The 16,730-nt window shown below is 38.6% G+C and overlaps 1 protein-coding gene across 1 annotated transcript in view; it reads left to right on the top strand.

Annotated features, from left to right (window-relative positions):
• LOC131921985 (zinc finger protein 493-like) overlaps window positions 1-15,820 on the top strand; it is a 59,378-nt gene extending 43,558 nt beyond the window's left edge. The window contains 3 exon segments of the mRNA XM_059276726.1: window positions 2,835-2,961; window positions 4,120-4,215; window positions 12,825-15,820. Coding sequence (XP_059132709.1) covers window positions 2,835-2,961; window positions 4,120-4,215; window positions 12,825-14,014 — 1,413 coding nt within the window. The 3' untranslated portion in view covers window positions 14,015-15,820.
• Window positions 15,821-16,730: the final 910 nt, after the last annotated feature.

Below are 16,730 nucleotides of genomic sequence, written 5' to 3'. Positions count from 1 at the left end.
AGTGCCAGGCTTTTGTGTCAGGTCAGCAGGGTGAGGAAGAATTCACAGACTGTGTGTATTCATGTGATTTAAAGTAATCAGACCTGTGATAGGAAAGAAACTTCAGTCTACTGTATTACACATCCCTGTCATTTCTGCATTTGTGAGTGGGAGACAGGACCCTCTGGTCCTCCCCTGCTTCAAAGCAAATTTCAAGGGTAGCCCACGATACCCAAGTCTATGACAGAAAACAGTTGAATGTATTTTATGGACATGATAAATACTTTCTATTGTTCATTTCATGTTTCTTACTTGTGCTTAACTTTTGTGGCCCATTAATGTGTAATTTTATCTTTTTCATTATCATGCTTTTGTTATAGGTATTACATTTTTGTGATTACATACTTGTTTTTATTTACTCTGTGAGGAAGAATTCCTCTTTGCCTGGCTTGAATATTCCTCCCTATATTCAATGATTGTTCATTCTTTTTGGATATTAATCTGTGTTTGTCACTGTCATGATCTGATGCTGATTTCTTCTGGTTTTATTTATTTCTTCCAGTTTGCTCCTTTCATATCTAATCTGAGACTCCATTATTTCTTCATTTCCATTCTGCAGTTCTTGACTGATGTGGCTGCTGTGGTTACATTCCTGGGTCTTTTTCTGCAGCTGCAGCTGGGATGCCTTCCCCTGTCCTTACACCAGAGGTTCCACTGTGTGCAGATGCTTCTTACAGTGAGCCAGAACAAAATCACTTCCTCCCTGTCCTTCACATGGGCACTGCCATCTCCAACCAGTAAAGCAAAGTGCTAATGCTGGTTCCTGCTCTTCACAGGTCCAGTCCAGTTCCCCTTGTTGAGCAGTCCTGTCTCTTTCCTCCCAGGCTTCTTTCATTGTATTCTAATGTCAGTGTGAGGGAGGGAGTTCCTTGTGTTTACAACTCATGCATGGACCTTGCTGTGTTAGACATGTCATATCTGGAAAACTCTTGAGGGGAGGTGTATTGGGTGATGACATTCAGTTCCTGTTGATCCATCTATCTTTATGATTATGTCATAGGCCATGGAGAGACATTGCAGAAGATTTGAACAGGAATCAAATACATATGTAAGGAATAAATCTGAGCAGCACAGATTTTTATCACATAGTCAACTTTGGTTATATTTGTGCCTGTCCTAGTGTCCTCCATAGTCACTATCAAATGCAGAAACATATTTTGAGTTGAAAGGTGTGTGTGGTTCAATGACCAACTCTTTCAAAATCTGCATTCCATTGTTCTCTTCTCTGCAGCATCTGTATGAATTTAAGTCAGATCTATTGGAGTGCATGTCCTAAATCTTTATTGGGTATACTCCACATACTGTTGCTTTAAGAAGACTCAGAAACAACATATGGACTCTTAAAATCCAAAAATACATCTAGACATCTAAGGTACAGAGCAAAGCATGGGATACTTATTTTGAAACTAAAATGATAATTATATAAAACAGATACTTTTTTATTTTTATTTTTATTGGTCTTTTCGAGACAGGGTTTCTGTGTGTAGCATTGAAGCCTGTCCTGGAACTCACTCTGTAGACCAGGGTGGCCTAGAACTCACAGAGATTCAACTGCCTCTACTTCCCAAGTGCTGGGATTAAAGACCTGAGCCACCACTGCCCAGCCAAAGCCAATACTATATTTTGTCTTCCATATTTTTTCATGGTTTAACCAACTTTCTGCATCATAAAATTGCATAACTTGGTGACTTGAAGCAAAAATTAGTGATTGTTTTGTGGGACAGTTGTGTGAGTGAAACCCTGGGACAAAGATCCAGGCATTGCTTCTTCATGGTGTGTGTGCTGCAGATTGAAAGCAGTGTGTTATGTAATCAGTAGATCGGTGATTTTCAATGGAGGGTTATTATGTTTTAGATTCTGACCAGAAATCCAGTCTTCTCTTTGCATACCATTTTGACTTCCCAATGTCCTGCTAGTCTTCAGTTTTGTGTGACTCTCTGTAAAGATATTCTAAGGGACATCATCAGAAGATTCAGGAGTTCTTATTACATCTACCCTGTCCATTTTGTTGTCCTAGGCTAGCCTCTAGAACCAGCCACCATTCAAGTGGAGTTCTATATCTACTTCCTAATTATAGGAAGAATGTGTAACAATTTGTAATTAATGGCAATGTGCCCCTCAGACCAGACATAATTTGCATTTTTTTCTCAATTTAAAGTGAACTGTGCCAGTATCAAAGGCCCTTGAAATGTTTGCTGTTAATTTTATTAGGTAAAATCTTTACTAAGTGATATCCTGTTTACAGGCACACTGCCCTCCACCCACAGCTTCTCACAGGAGATTGCCCCCATGTAGAATGGTGCTATGCTGTGCTGGGCAATGTGGGGAGTGGTCCTTACAGTTGAGTCTGCTTTGGGGACTGCTCAAGTTCTCTCAGGGGTTTATGTTTTCATCTTCATCTTCTCTGGGCTCTGGCCCTTCTCCAGTCTGGTCATTCAGGTCACAGTCCATCACCAAGGGAAGTCAAGGCAGGAACCTGAGGCAAGAACTGGAGCAGAGGCTGACTTGTCCTGCCTGCTTTCCTACACCATATAGAACTGCCTGCCCAGGACAAGTACCACCCATAATGGGCTGTGCTATGTCATATCAATCGGTAATTAAGAAAATGCCCATTAGACTTGGCTACAGGGCAGTCCTAGGGAGGCCTTTTCTGAATTATATTTCTTTCTTCTGAAATGACCCTAACTAGTGTCAAGTTGACAGGAGAACATCCAGCCCAATGCATCTTGGTATTTATATTATTAGTGGTTTTAATTAATTAAAAGTGTGATATCATTCATTGATCTTTATTTCAGGAAATGCTGTCATTCTGGGATGTGGCCATTGAATTCTCTGCAGAAGAGAAGGAATGCCTGGAGCCTGCTCAGTGGAATTTGTACAGGGATGTGATGTTGGAGAATTACAGCAACCTTGTGTTCCTGGGTGAGGCTCTCATCCATAGTGAATTCTTATTTCACCATCAACATGTGGCTTCCTCGCTTTGTATGATATCTCATGGGAACATTTCAACAGCCATTTTCATATCCTTTGTTTTCAGAAAAATTAAGGAGATTGCTGTATTAAAATCATTTTGGGGCTGGTGAGATGGCTCAGTTGTTAAGTGCACTGAATGCTTCTCTAGAGCATCCGGATTCATTTCCTAGCACCCATATGCAGCTCACAACTGTCTGTAATCCCAAGACCTGTCGCCCTCATGCTATGTGATATTTTTTTGTGTTCTGACAAATAAAGCTCGCTTTAGTCAGAGGGCAGAGCTAGCCGCTATCTGACCATAGAGGTTTAGCGGTGTGTAGAGAGAGGGACAGGAAGTGGTAAGGTGGGGCTGAGACAGGATCTCAGCCCTTTTGGATGGAGGAACGGAAGAGGTAGCAAGTCAGTGGTGGCTGCTCCCCTGCTTCTCTAATCTTTCAGATTCTTTCCCTGATATCTGGCTCCTGATTTTTTTATTGATAAAGTTAATTAGATTAAAACTTCATCCTCACACAGACATACATGCAGGCAAAACACCAATGCATATGAAAAATAAAAATAAATTGTCAATAATTAATCATTTCCCTATTGTTCTCTTTTTGTGTTTAACTTTTCTATGTTGGAATTATGTTTCCTTCACTCTAGTGGGACTGTTAGAAATTCAGTGACATGACACATGGAGTACACTTATTAATTAAAGTGTTTCACAATTAAGTTTTAATGTTCTTTTCCCCTTTAAATGAAACTCAGAATATGGAAGTTGTAAATTCCTTTATGTAGTGTAGTGATCCTGTCAGAAAACATTTAAAGAACTGATTGTCTGCAATAATTTATTACATCATCTCTTTCCCTATAAGCATGTACTAAGAAAGGACATGTCAATTCCAAGTAAAAGAACACATAAACAGCTGGGTGGTGGTGGCGCACGCCTTTAATCCCAGTACTAGGGAGGCAGAGGCAGGTGGATCTATGTGAGTTCGAGGCCAACCTAAGCTACAGAGTGAGTTCCAGGAAAGGCGCAAAGCTACACAGAGAAACCCTGTCTCGGGGGGGAAAAAAAAAAACACATAAACAGTCATAAACAATCTTCTCCCCTTTTCCTACAAACAGGTCTTACTGTGTCAAAGCCACACCTAGTGACATTTTTGGAGCAAAGACAAGAGCCTTCATATGTGAGGAGACAAGCAGCAGCCAACATGTATCCAGGTGTGTAGGAATGAGGGGTTTGGGGGCAGAGTTGAGTTCCAAATATCCCACAGAAAGGCAGGCTTTGCCATGTGCCTTGAAACATGATACTATAGTAATCATTCTTTAGGTCTATCCTTCATATCTGTGTTGTCAAATACATCTCTTAGTTGTTTATGTTGTTTGAGTCTCTTAAGCTTTGTATTTCCCCAACAGAGAGCTGTGCTTCTATTTACAGTGACTTCCAAGGTTTTTTTTTTTTTTTTTTTTTTTAATTTTGTTTTGTTTTTGTTGTTGTTGAGTCTCCATTATAGTGTAAAACTCAGGGAAAGAGAACTCAGTGCTGGTCAGACTGAGAGTCATTTATTTGCTGAGATTGAGAGTAGACTCATACCAGAAAGATCTCTACACCAAAGTGAGCATGATTGGGTTTATTAAGCCAAACCCACAATTCCATCACTGAGAGGCAGGCAGAGACAGAAACCTCAACACTTTCAGTTCTACTGATTAGAACAATTTGTGGGAGAGAAGCAGTTGGATGTAACTTATACAAAAGAGTCACTTTGGATAGTTCTTTCCAAAATGATCTTAGGGATGATTAAAAACATTAACATGTTGTATAATGGGATTATATTGGGTTATTAGGTACACTAATTTAATAGAGGCTGATTGGTTTTTTTCAACACTTTTACCAACAGTTGATTCAGCAGGGCCTGACCATTAGTCGGGAAGAGGAGGACAGGATGAGCTACAGGGCCTTACACTGTTGATTCAGGGATGCCTAGCAAACCAGTTTTGGCATAGTGATTGTGTGCCTCGCTTTCATGGCAGTAAGTAGTGTTAGGCTTTTCATTGTGTTGTGAGGCTGCATGCTTTTTTGAGTTTTTTTGTTTTTTAAGTTAACATATTTGTCATATATTAGGTCTAACTGTTATTTGGATATATTCCAAGTCACAGCTTGTTTGAAAAATTATAATCTTTTATGGATAAACCTGATATTCCCAGATACATGAGAACTAGTAAAAATGTTTTGTTTCAGATCCAGTCAGGGTAGCCACTGTGGCTAGCCCTATAGGAAGCATTATAACTAACATTAGCATAAGTCCAATAGTAGGAAGAGATCTGGTGGTCCGTTTTCCTCAGTGTGAGATCTGGTGGTCCATTTTCCTCAGTGTCTCCTGCTGATACTCAAACTTCTTTAAAGTGTACATTTTTATTGGCTTCCATATTTGTAATGGTAGTAAGGCTGAGGAGTGTAGGTGGTGTTTTTCATTGGGACCATGATCAGCTCTATCCCACCAGCAATTCCCAAATAACCACTTGAAGAATTAATATTAATTATAAATGCTCAGCTGATAGTTCAGGCCTATTACTAACTAGCTCTTTTATTTTAAATTAGCTCATATGTTTTATTAATACTCTGCCATATGGCTGTACCTTTTCTCCATATCACATGTTTATCTCCTTCTCCTCTGCATCCTGATGACTCCTCTGGCACTGCCCTTTCTCTTCCCAATATTCTCTCTGCCCCTAAAATTCTGCAAGCAATACATCTTCACAGTGTGCAGAAGGATTATTCCACAGCTTTTCTCCCTTTCTGTCTAATTAAAAAGGAAGGTTTTAATTTTAACATAGTAAAACTATAACAAAAACAGTTGTCAAGTAAGCATTACAGTTACAATATCCAGTCCATTTGTATTTGGCAAATTTAGAGAAAATATTTTATTATCTATCTTATCTTTGTGAGTCAAAAAAAGTTTTATATCTAATTTACCTTTTATCATAACTAAGGAAAACTTCAAGTCTAATTATTTAGTCTTTAACTCAATCAAAGACCCCAGAAGGGTAAAATGTTACCTAACAACAGGGACTTCTGGCTGCCTGGACAGTCAACCAGTGTTCTCATACAGAAGACAGTGTTCTTCTGTAACACTAAGACATTCATCTTTGGCCTACAAGCTTAGAATATTCGGACAGACATTTTTTTTTTTTTTTTTTTTGGTTTTTCGAGACAGGGTTTCTCTGTGTAGCTTTGCGCCTTTCCTGGGACTCACTTGGTAGCCCAGGCTGGCCTCGAACTCACAGAGATCCGCCTGGCTCTGCCTCCCGAGTGCTGGGATTAAAGGCGTGCGCCACCACCGCCCGGCTCGGACAGACATTTTTGAGAAGCAGGGAATTTTGAAGAACTGTTCTACCTTGTCTTGGCAAAGTTCGGTAGTCACTTTGTTTTGTATCCTGTTGGTCCAGTTTGGATAATATACTGTTAGCAATTGAGGCAATAGCAGTTTCTTTGTCAATGGCTAGCTTTTGCCATAAAGTAAATAAACTCCATACAGATTATTTTCAATGCCCATCATCTTCTTTGAGGTAAATTGGTGCTGCCAGGACCACACACATCTCATTTTTTTTTTTTTTTAAAAAAAGAAGAACCTATGTTATTAAAACATCTTTAATGCCACATTCTATAGATCTATTAAGTGTTTGAACATGACCTGTGTATCTAAAATATATCTCTCTTTGAGCTTGAAAATGTACCTAACCTACTACAAATTTGATTGTAATAGGTCACTAACTAATAACCTTGCATTTCTTTATTATCCTAAATAGTTTATAATAATAACTTTCAAGGACTAGTAATTTGCATTACATTGTTAAATTAGTTGCATAATTACAATACCTTGAACAAGATTAGAAATGTATATACAGTATGTTCTAACAAATATAACCTCAAATTTGTATCAATATACAAAAATATGAACCAATGTCAGGTATTTAAAACTAGTAGTTGTTCTTTTTGTTTAAAAGTAGATTCAATAATCTACTTCTTTATCCTATCATATCTGTACCCCCTTTTTCTTTTCAGAGTAGATTGAGTAACCTACCCTTTTATCCTGTTATATTTGTATCCATTTTTTCAGAGTAGATTCAATAATCTACACTTTTATCCTATCATATCTATATCCCCATTTTTCTTTACAAAACAAGATCTCTGAATTGAATCTCCTTTATTCAGCTTTTTTCTTGATCATTACCAATAACAACTTATAACCAACCACTCTAAATGGTGACAAATATACATAACCCATTGAATGACCTAAAACTACCAACCCTACCTCTTGGGAATGTGGGTATCATGTTCTTAAATACAATTCCTGCTGTCTGAGAGTGATAGAATCTTTATGGTATGCTGAAAAAAGTTGGGATAATTATCAAGTCCTGATATCCAATGTCTCTTCGTAGCTGTTGTTCCTTTCTCCTTAGCATGTAGAGAATTCAAAGTTAATAAAGCATTATGCAATCTATTTCTGGGGGTCTTTATTGCCCCTTTATATTTATTTAGCATATCCTTTAGAGTTCAGTTTCATCTTTCTGAAACTGCTTGCCCTGTTGGTTTGTGTGGTGTTCCTGAATTATGCTTTATATTGTAATAAGCAAAAAAGTGTTTCATTTTACTAGAGACATATGCTAGAGCATTGTCAGTCTTAATTTGTACAGGAATACCCATGATGGCCATAACTTCTAACAAATCTGTGATTAAAGAATCAGCCTTTTTGAAACTCAAAGCAGTTGCCCATTGAAATCCTGAATAGGTATCAATGGTATGGTATACATATTTTTATTTACTAAATTCTAGAAAATGAAATATCCATCTGCCAGATTTCATTACTTTGAGTACCCTTTGGGTTCCTTCCAGCAGGCAGTGGAGTTTCATTGTATTAAGAACAAGTAGGACATTTCCTTATAATTTCCTTGGCTTGTTGTCAAGTGATAGAAAAGAAATCCCCTTTCAAACCCTTGCTATTGACATAATGTTTTGTTTTTATTTTTATCAAATTCTGAGGCCTCCAGCACATTTGCTATCAATAGTTGCTCCATTTCGTCATTACCTTTTGATAGAGGGCCTGGCAGACCCATGTGGGATTTGATGTGTGTTATATAAAAGGGATGATTTCTATTCCTGATTATTTCTTGTAATTGTATAAGTAACAAAGTTAATTTGGAATCATCAGGAATAAATTCAGCAGTTTAAATGTGTAAAACAACTCTTTCTGCATACAGAGAGGCTATAACTATGTTAAGGGGTTCTGTAAAATCCATTAATATGATGAGAATAGCATATCATTCTGACTTTTGAACAGAATCATAAGGGATTTGGGATACTTAACTTAAATTTTATGATTTATAACATGCCTTTCCTGATTTGTTTGGATCAGTATAAAATGTACTGCCTCCAGAAATTGATGTTCCCTGTACAATGTGAGGAAGAATTCAGTTAGTTCATTTTATAAATTTAATTCTCTTGCTTTTGGTATATTTGATGTTAATCTCCCCTCAAAAATTACTGCAAGCTCTTTGCCAGTCTTCATGTTCTGCCCCTAAAGAGAAAATTTCATTATTTGTAAAAGGTGATTTCCACTGGGTCTAATCCTGCTTATTGATGAAATCTTAATTTTCCTATTTTTGCTCTGTTTATGTGGTAAAATAGCCATTCGAAAATATCTCCCCTCTGCATTAAAATTCATGTAGGAGAATGTATAGAGGGTAAAATAAACAGAATGCAATCAAGCTCTGGATCTAAATGATCCACATGTACATCCTGTAATTTTTTTTCCACCAAAGCCAATTCTCTCTCATCTTTAACTGATAATTCTCTTGGACTATTTAAATTCTTGTCACCCTCTAAGGTTTTGAACAAATTACCTATTTTATATCCTACACTTTTTGTTCTCTCTGCTATAGCTGTTCCATCAACCCACCAGTATGGTTTTTTACAATACACATTTGGTTATTTAATTGCTCTGGAAGGGGCTTCTTCTATGATGGCAGGAAAGGACTGAACTGAAATTGCCATGGGGGCCTCTGGAAATCACCTCTCCTATCCAAGTATCATCATGGTCATGAGATTCAATATTAATTGTATCTCAGATCTGTTCCTCCAAGGGTGCTGATCTTGCCTTTAATGGCCTAATTATCATTTTGCATTGTACATTAGCATTTTCAAAAGCCAGACATTCAATTATTATCTATCTAGCATCTGAATTTGGTATCATTCTATTTATTGCTGAATATAGCCTTTGTAAAAAAAAATCCATGAAGGTTTATTTAGGGGTCCGTATAACTTTAGTAAATGACTCAATTTTCTTTCCTACTTCTTCAACTCTGTCCCAGGCATTCAAGGGTGCCATGTGGCATAGAATTAGCATGTGGTCATCATATAAAGATTGTCTTTGTATATTAGCATAATCACCTCTCTAAGAAGTTGATCTTGGGAAATTGCCATATCTCTAGCCCTGCATCATTGTTCTATAGTCTTATTCTCATCTTTCCACCAGGTTCTCCTGTAACATAGACCAGCCTCTAGGACAGCTGTAACCAAATCTTTCCAGTCTTGAGGGATAATTCTATTACAAGTTGACCATGAGTTTAACATCTGCTTTACAAATGGAGAATGCATGCCATATAAGACTATAGCTTTTTTTGGGGGGGCGGGGGGGTTGAGACAGGGTTTCTCTGTGTAGTTTTTGCACCTTTCCTAAAACTCACTTTTTAGACCAGTCTGGCCTCGAACTCACAAAGATCTGCCTGCTTCTGCCTCCCTAGTACTGGCATTAAAGGCATGCGCCACCCCCGCCCGGCAGACTATAGCTTCTTTAAATCTCCTCAAAACTATCATTTCCACAGGAGCCCAGTTAGCTCATACACAGCCTTGAGCATTTGGCAGTTCCTGTAAGGTTACTGGATAGATTAAGGTGGGCTGTTTGAAAACCTTCAGCTGTTTCTTTGTAACCATATAATTCAATGCTGAGGTAGGTTCACCTTTAAATTCTTCCGTCTGGGTCTGAATTTCTCTATGATTTGTTTTAACAAGTTTTCTAAAACTTTTATCTTGGCACTCAAATTAACTAATGTTTTTAATGATAAAACAAAAATGACCAAACAAATAATGTTCACAATTGATGTTATGTAAATCCCAACAACATTAATTATCCTCTCATTTAATTGTTCCATTTTCAGACCACGTAATGTGTTATCAAACAGAGACCAAATTCCCTCCATTGTAAAAATGTTAAAAAAAATTCTCTTTTAACTAATTTCTCCCTTTAAGAAATCTTGACTCACCAAATTTGCTGACAATGATGACACAGAGGGAGGCTTACTCATCTGCATAGAACTATACAAGCCCAAGTAGGTTTCAAGACAGTTATTTAGTGTGGTATCAGCCCAAGATGGGGATCCAGAGAGAGCCCACAACCCACCAGGAGAAAAGAAGTGAAAGATCTATCCAACTGGATTCAGTTGGTTAGGGACTCTGGCCCACATGGAGTGGAGACTGGCTGTGTGCACCTAGGCTTGAGCAGGGGCCTGTAAAGCCACAGGCAAGTGGGTTTTTTCATGAATTACTATCACAAATGTTGGGGCACCAGATGTAACTTAACATTCATATTAACCAAGATTTCTAGTGATAAAACAATAATGATCAGATAATATTTAAAATTGACATTATGTAAATTTCATCTACCTTAATTATCCTCTCATTTAATTGTTCCTTTTTCAAATTGTCTAGTATATTATCATGCAGAGACATAACTCCCTCTATTCTAATAGTGTGTCCCATTTTTTAATGTGTGACAAGATTCTCTTTTAACTAACTTCCCTTTTTAAGACATCCCATTGTCTCACCAAATCTGCTGCTGCTGATGGTAAAGATCTGGTGTTGACTGCTTTGCATAGAACAGTAGAAGCCCAATTGGTTTTCAAGGCAGCTACCTAACATGGCAGCCCCCCAGTAGGGCACCCAGGGAAAACCCACAACCCACTGGGAGAGGGAAGAAGCCAAAGAGCCAGCCTTCTGCACAAAGGAACATGCAAAAGTGGTTAACTCCTGCAACTTTTGGAGACCCAAAGCCTGTGGAGTTTGCTGCAGATAGGCTGCAACAGAAAAATCCAAGACTCCCTCAGAGGGCTTGGGGAAAAGAAAGGAAAATCTAGCTGGTGGCATAGTGACTCTGGCCACGTGCAGCTCCAGCCTTTGCCAGTGGCTGCAAAGCCACGAGCATGTAGCTTTTTCCTGAATTTGTGCTCCACAAGTTGGTTGCCAGATGTAGTGCAAATCCTAGTTGATCTTAATAATGAAATCCCAGATATATATATGAGTAAATGCTGAAAGATCAGAGAGATGAAGGAGCTAGCTCAGCCACTTCTTACCTCCCCACTCCTCTGCTGGAAAGGGACCAGGCATCTGTTTCTGCCTGCCTTATCACTTCCTCTCTCCTCCCAGCCTTGTCACTTCCTGTTTCCTCCTCACAAGTGCTGGGATTAAAGGTGTGTGGCACCAGGGCCTGGCCTCTATGGTTAACTAGTGGCTAGCTCTGCCCTCTGATCTCCAGGCAAGCTTTATTTGTTAGAGCACAAAGTATCACCACAAGGGCAGTTTCTTTGTCCAAATGGCTAGCTTTTGCCATAAAGAAAGCACACTCCATATGGAGATTCTTTAATGCCCATCATCTTCCTTGAAGTAAATGGGTGCTGCCAGAGGCAGACATGTTTTTCTGGCAAGAAAACCTTATATATTAAAAAATTTTAAATGCCATATTCTGTAGTTCTTTGAAGTGTTTGATAGATCTGCTGACTCTGCTGACTGGCCCTGTGGCAGAGCCTCTGTCATATGTTATCTACCACTTTGCTGAGGACTCCTTACACAATCAGACATGGACATCTCAGCTCTGGGGTTGGCTTTGTTAGGAGGAGGAAATTCAAAGACAGGGGACAGGGCATGGCCATTTGAACTAGCATGTAGTTCATATACCAGTTGGGTGGCAGGTATAGGTATAAGGATCCCTTCGGTATCCTCCACTATCAGAAGTAGGTGGATCTCTAAGTTTGAGGCCAGCCTGGTCTAGACAGTGAGTTCCAGGACAGGAATGTTTATACAGAGAAACCTTGTTTTGAAAAAGCAAAAACAAACAAAAAAGGAGATAAGTAATTTTGTCATCTAGTCACTGACGAATATGTTGTCTCTGATAAAATTTGTGTAATGCACAGGTGATCCTGAGGATTTTTATCATGACTTGAAATGTTTCAGATATATATTTTCTTGTCATGCAAATAAAACATAACATATTGTCCTGAATATATGAGCTATAAATTCAATATTTTTGTGTATCATCTACTTCTTGTACAGCATATCTTTTGTACCTTCCAAAATAAAACTCTACATGAAGGATAATTATTTTGTATTTAGATGATACAAATTCACACAGTCACAGTTATCTTTCTCCTTTTCTGGCTTAGTTCCTTTATAATTTTATGGGTGTCTGGCCGTAGAACATCTCTACTGGTTCATTTCTGTTAGTAAAATGCACTGACAACTTACTTAGCTATTGAACTTTGAATAATTTACCATACATCTGGGTTGTATTTGGTTGTGCCTTTATTCTAGTAGATGTATAGATTATTTCTACCTACAAGATTTTATCATTAATGCTTACTGCCTATAGGTTTTGAAGTGTACTGTAGTTTCTCACTGATGTTTCAATATGTATGAGTAAGTGTTTCCTTTTAAAAAGACAAACATTAAGTATAAAGAATATTTCCTAGCCTTTGTTTATATCTCAACTTTTACTCTATAGGAACAACACCTAATGATTATAACATTTACAACAAATCCATTGATTGTAACCCACTGCATATTCAACGCCAGAGAATTCATACAAGGGAGAAACTCTACAAGTGTGAAGAATGTGGAAAGGGCCTAAGTTCTCATAAAACACTTTCCATACACAAGAGACTTCATACTGGAGAAAAACCCTATATGTGTATAAAATGTCATAAGACTTTTAATACTCGAGCATCACTTTTTATACACCAGAAAAATCATACTGATGAGAAATCCTACAAGTGTGAAGAATGTGGCAAATTATTTTACTATCCTTCAATGCTGAAGCAACATCAAAGAATTCATTCTGGAGAGAAACCCTACAAGTGTGAAAAATGTGGCAAAGCTTTTTATGAGCTATCATTCCTTCAGGTGCATGAGCGAATTCATTCTGGAGAGAAACCCTACAAGTGTGAAGAATGTGGCAAAGCTTTTTATGAACCATCATTCCTTCAGGTACATCAACAAATTCATACTGCAGAGAAATCCTACAAGTGTGAAGAGTGTGGCAAAAGGTTTTCTTACTTTGCACACCTTAAGCAGCATCAGACAGTCCACACTGGAGAGAAATCATACAAGTGTGAGGAGTGTGGTAAGTGCTTTTCCTTATCTTCATCCCTTAGACGACATCAAACAATTCACTGGGAAGACAATCCTTACAAGTGTGAAGAGTGTGGCAGATTTTTTTACTCATCTTTATCCCTTAGAGGACATAAAAAAATCCATTCTGAAGACAATCCTTATATGTGTGTACAATGTGGCAAACGGTTTTCCTGTTCTAGGCATCTTCAGGAACATCGAACAGTTCATACTGGAGAGAAACCATACAAGTGTGAGGAGTGTGGTAAATGTTTTACCTTATCTTCATCCCTTAGACGACATCAAATAATTCACTGGGAAAACAACCCCTACAAGTGTGAAGAGTGTGGCAGATGTTTCTACTCATCTTTATCCCTTAGAGGACATAAAAAAATCCATTCTGAAGACAATCCTTATATGTGTGTACAATGTGGCAAACGATATTCCTCTTCTAGGGATCTTCAGGAACATCAAACACTTCATACTGGAGAGAAACTATACAAGTGTGAAGAGTGTGGCAAAGCCTTTCGGTATCACTCAGGCTTTATGAAACATAAGAGAGTTCATACAGGAGAGAAATCCTAAAACTGTCTTAAGTTTACTTCTTCAACACTTAAAACACATCAAATAATTCATTCTGACTACAAACTCCATGAGTGTGTGAAGTGTGGTAAAATCTTTGCTAACGATTCAGGTCTTATCCACCTCTAATGCATCCATAGTGGAGAATATTAAGTTAATTATTTTGGAATGTTAACATGAACATCTAACTTCCAAGAGCATAAATGCTAAGAATGTCACCAGGGAAAATTATAGGCGTCTCTTTGCTGTAACCCCCATCAGTTTGTTCAAGCAATATGTTTGAAATTTGCCTTGATTAATGAGTCTTTTTCTTCTGTAACTATAAATGTTCCATGAAACCTTTACCATGTCATAACGTTGTCCATTTGGTGCCTGGAATCTGAGGACTAGGCTGTGGCACAGTTGCTGTTGTTTTTCCCAGTGGAGTCATTCAAACTTCAAACACTTCAGAGATCTACAGAATATGGCAGTTAAGGTATTTCAATAATGTAGATTTTTTCTTTTTTTATGATAATGAGACATGTCTGCTCCTGGCAGCATGAATCTACTTCAGAGAAGATGATGAGCATAGAAGAAACTCCTTATGGAACTTACTTTATTTGTGGCAAAAATTAGCCACTGGGTAAGAAAGTGCCCTTACCTTGACTGCTGACAATATATAATCTCTGGACTAAGTACGGCAGAGACTCTGAAACTCAGCTGGCATTTCTCATTTCTCTTTTTAATTTTAAACCCCATTATTTTGAAAGTAAAGAAGTTCATATGTGAAAATTAACAAGACCTGAAAACTACAGTGTTGTGGAATATTATTTTAACTAGGCAAAGATGGGTTTCATTTGTTTATGCTGTGGAATATTACTTTAACTGTGTAAAGATGTGTTACATTTGTTACTGCTTCCTTGTTAACCATGTAAAGATGTGTTGCATCTGTTTCACCTTGCCTGCCTAAGGCACCTGATTGGTCTAATAACAAGCTGAATGGCCAATAGCTAGGCAGGAGGGGGATGGGTGAGGCTCACAGGCAGAGAGAAAAAATGGCAAGAGAATCTAGGATGGAGGAAAAGGAAAAGAGAACAAGGCAGAGAGTGATACATCAGGACCGGAAGTCAGAAGGCTCCAGTAAACAATGGATACAGCAGGAAAGCAAGATATATAGAAAAAAAGAAGGGTAAAAAGCCCTGCCACAAAATGTACATGATGAGAAACAGGTTAAGTTATAAGAGCCAGCAAGAAATGAACCTAAGCTAAGACCAAGCATTCATAACTAATAAGTCTCCATGTCATGATTTCTGAGATGGTTGGTGGCTCAAGAGAAACCCTGTTATACTACAGATCATGAACTTCCATACATTTAGACTGGACATTCAGAACAGAATCTGAAGCGTTTACACTAGATTTGACACTGTCTGCACTGAATATATTTTATGCATTTATACACCATGAAACTAAAATCCATATCAGAGTTGGAACCTGAATATCAGTTATCTTATGTCCTCTTACAAAACCCACATTCATTACCTGCTTAAAAATTTCCTCATCCCCTAATATTTAATCTTTATTCTCTTTTTTTACTTTACATAGTAAACACACATACACATTTCTTTACATGTATACATATATTGCTGTCTATACTAACCATATGAGGGAGAACATGCAGTGTATTTCTTCATATGACTGTGTGATCTCAACTTACATACATTGTGTGTCCATCTATTTTTCTGTAAGTATTGTGATTATACTTTTTTAGAGTTAAATAGCATCCCCTCTGTGTGTGTATAATAAACATATACATTTATGTTTACCAACTTATTTTTTTTTTTTTTTTTTTAAATTTTTATTTTGCAATACAATTCAGTTCTACATATCAGCCACAGATTCCCTTGTTCTCCCCCCTCCCGCCCCCCTCACCTTCCCCCCAGCCCGCCCCCCATTCCAATCTCCTCCAGGGCAAAGCCTTCCCCACAGACTGAGATCAACCTGGTGGACTCAGTCCAGGTAGGTCCAGTCCCCTCCTCCCATGCTGAGCCAAGGGACCCTGCATAGGCCCCAGGTTTCAAACAGCCAACTCATGCAATGAGCACAGGACCCGGTCCCACTGCCTGGATGCCTCCCAAACAGATCAGGCCAATCAACTGTCTCACCCACTCAGAGGGCCTGATCCAGTTGGTGACCCCTCAGCCATTGGTTCATATTTCATGTGTTTCCGTTTGTTTGGCTATTTGTCTCTGTGCTTTATCCGACCTTGGTCTCAACAATTCTCTCTCATATAAACCCTCCTCATTCTCGCTAATTGGACTCCCAGAGATCCACCTGGGGCCTAGTCATGGATCTCTGCCTCCAGGTCCATCAGTAGTTGGATGAGGTTTCTAGCACGACAATTAGGGTGTTTGGCCATCCCATCACCAGAGTAGGTCAGTTCGGATTGTCGCTCGACCATTGCCAGCAGTCTGTTGTGGGGGTATCTTTGTGGATTTCTGTGGGCCTCTCTAGCACTTTGTTTCTTCCTATTCTCATGTGGTCTTCATTTACCATGGTCTCCTATTCCTTGTTCTCCCTCTCTGTTTTTGATCCAGCTGGGATCTCCCACTCACCCAAGCTCTCTTTCCCTCGACCCTCGCCCTTCACTACCCCCACTCCTGTCCAGGCTGTTCATGTAGATCTCATTCCATTTCTCTGTCATTGGGCGATCCCTGTGTCTTTCTTGGGGTCCTGTTTTCCA

This window comes from Peromyscus eremicus, chromosome 11 (genome assembly GCF_949786415.1).
Source record: "Peromyscus eremicus chromosome 11, PerEre_H2_v1, whole genome shotgun sequence".
NCBI lineage: Eukaryota > Metazoa > Chordata > Mammalia > Rodentia > Cricetidae > Peromyscus > Peromyscus eremicus.
This window is presented reverse-complemented; position numbering and strand designations above follow the sequence as displayed.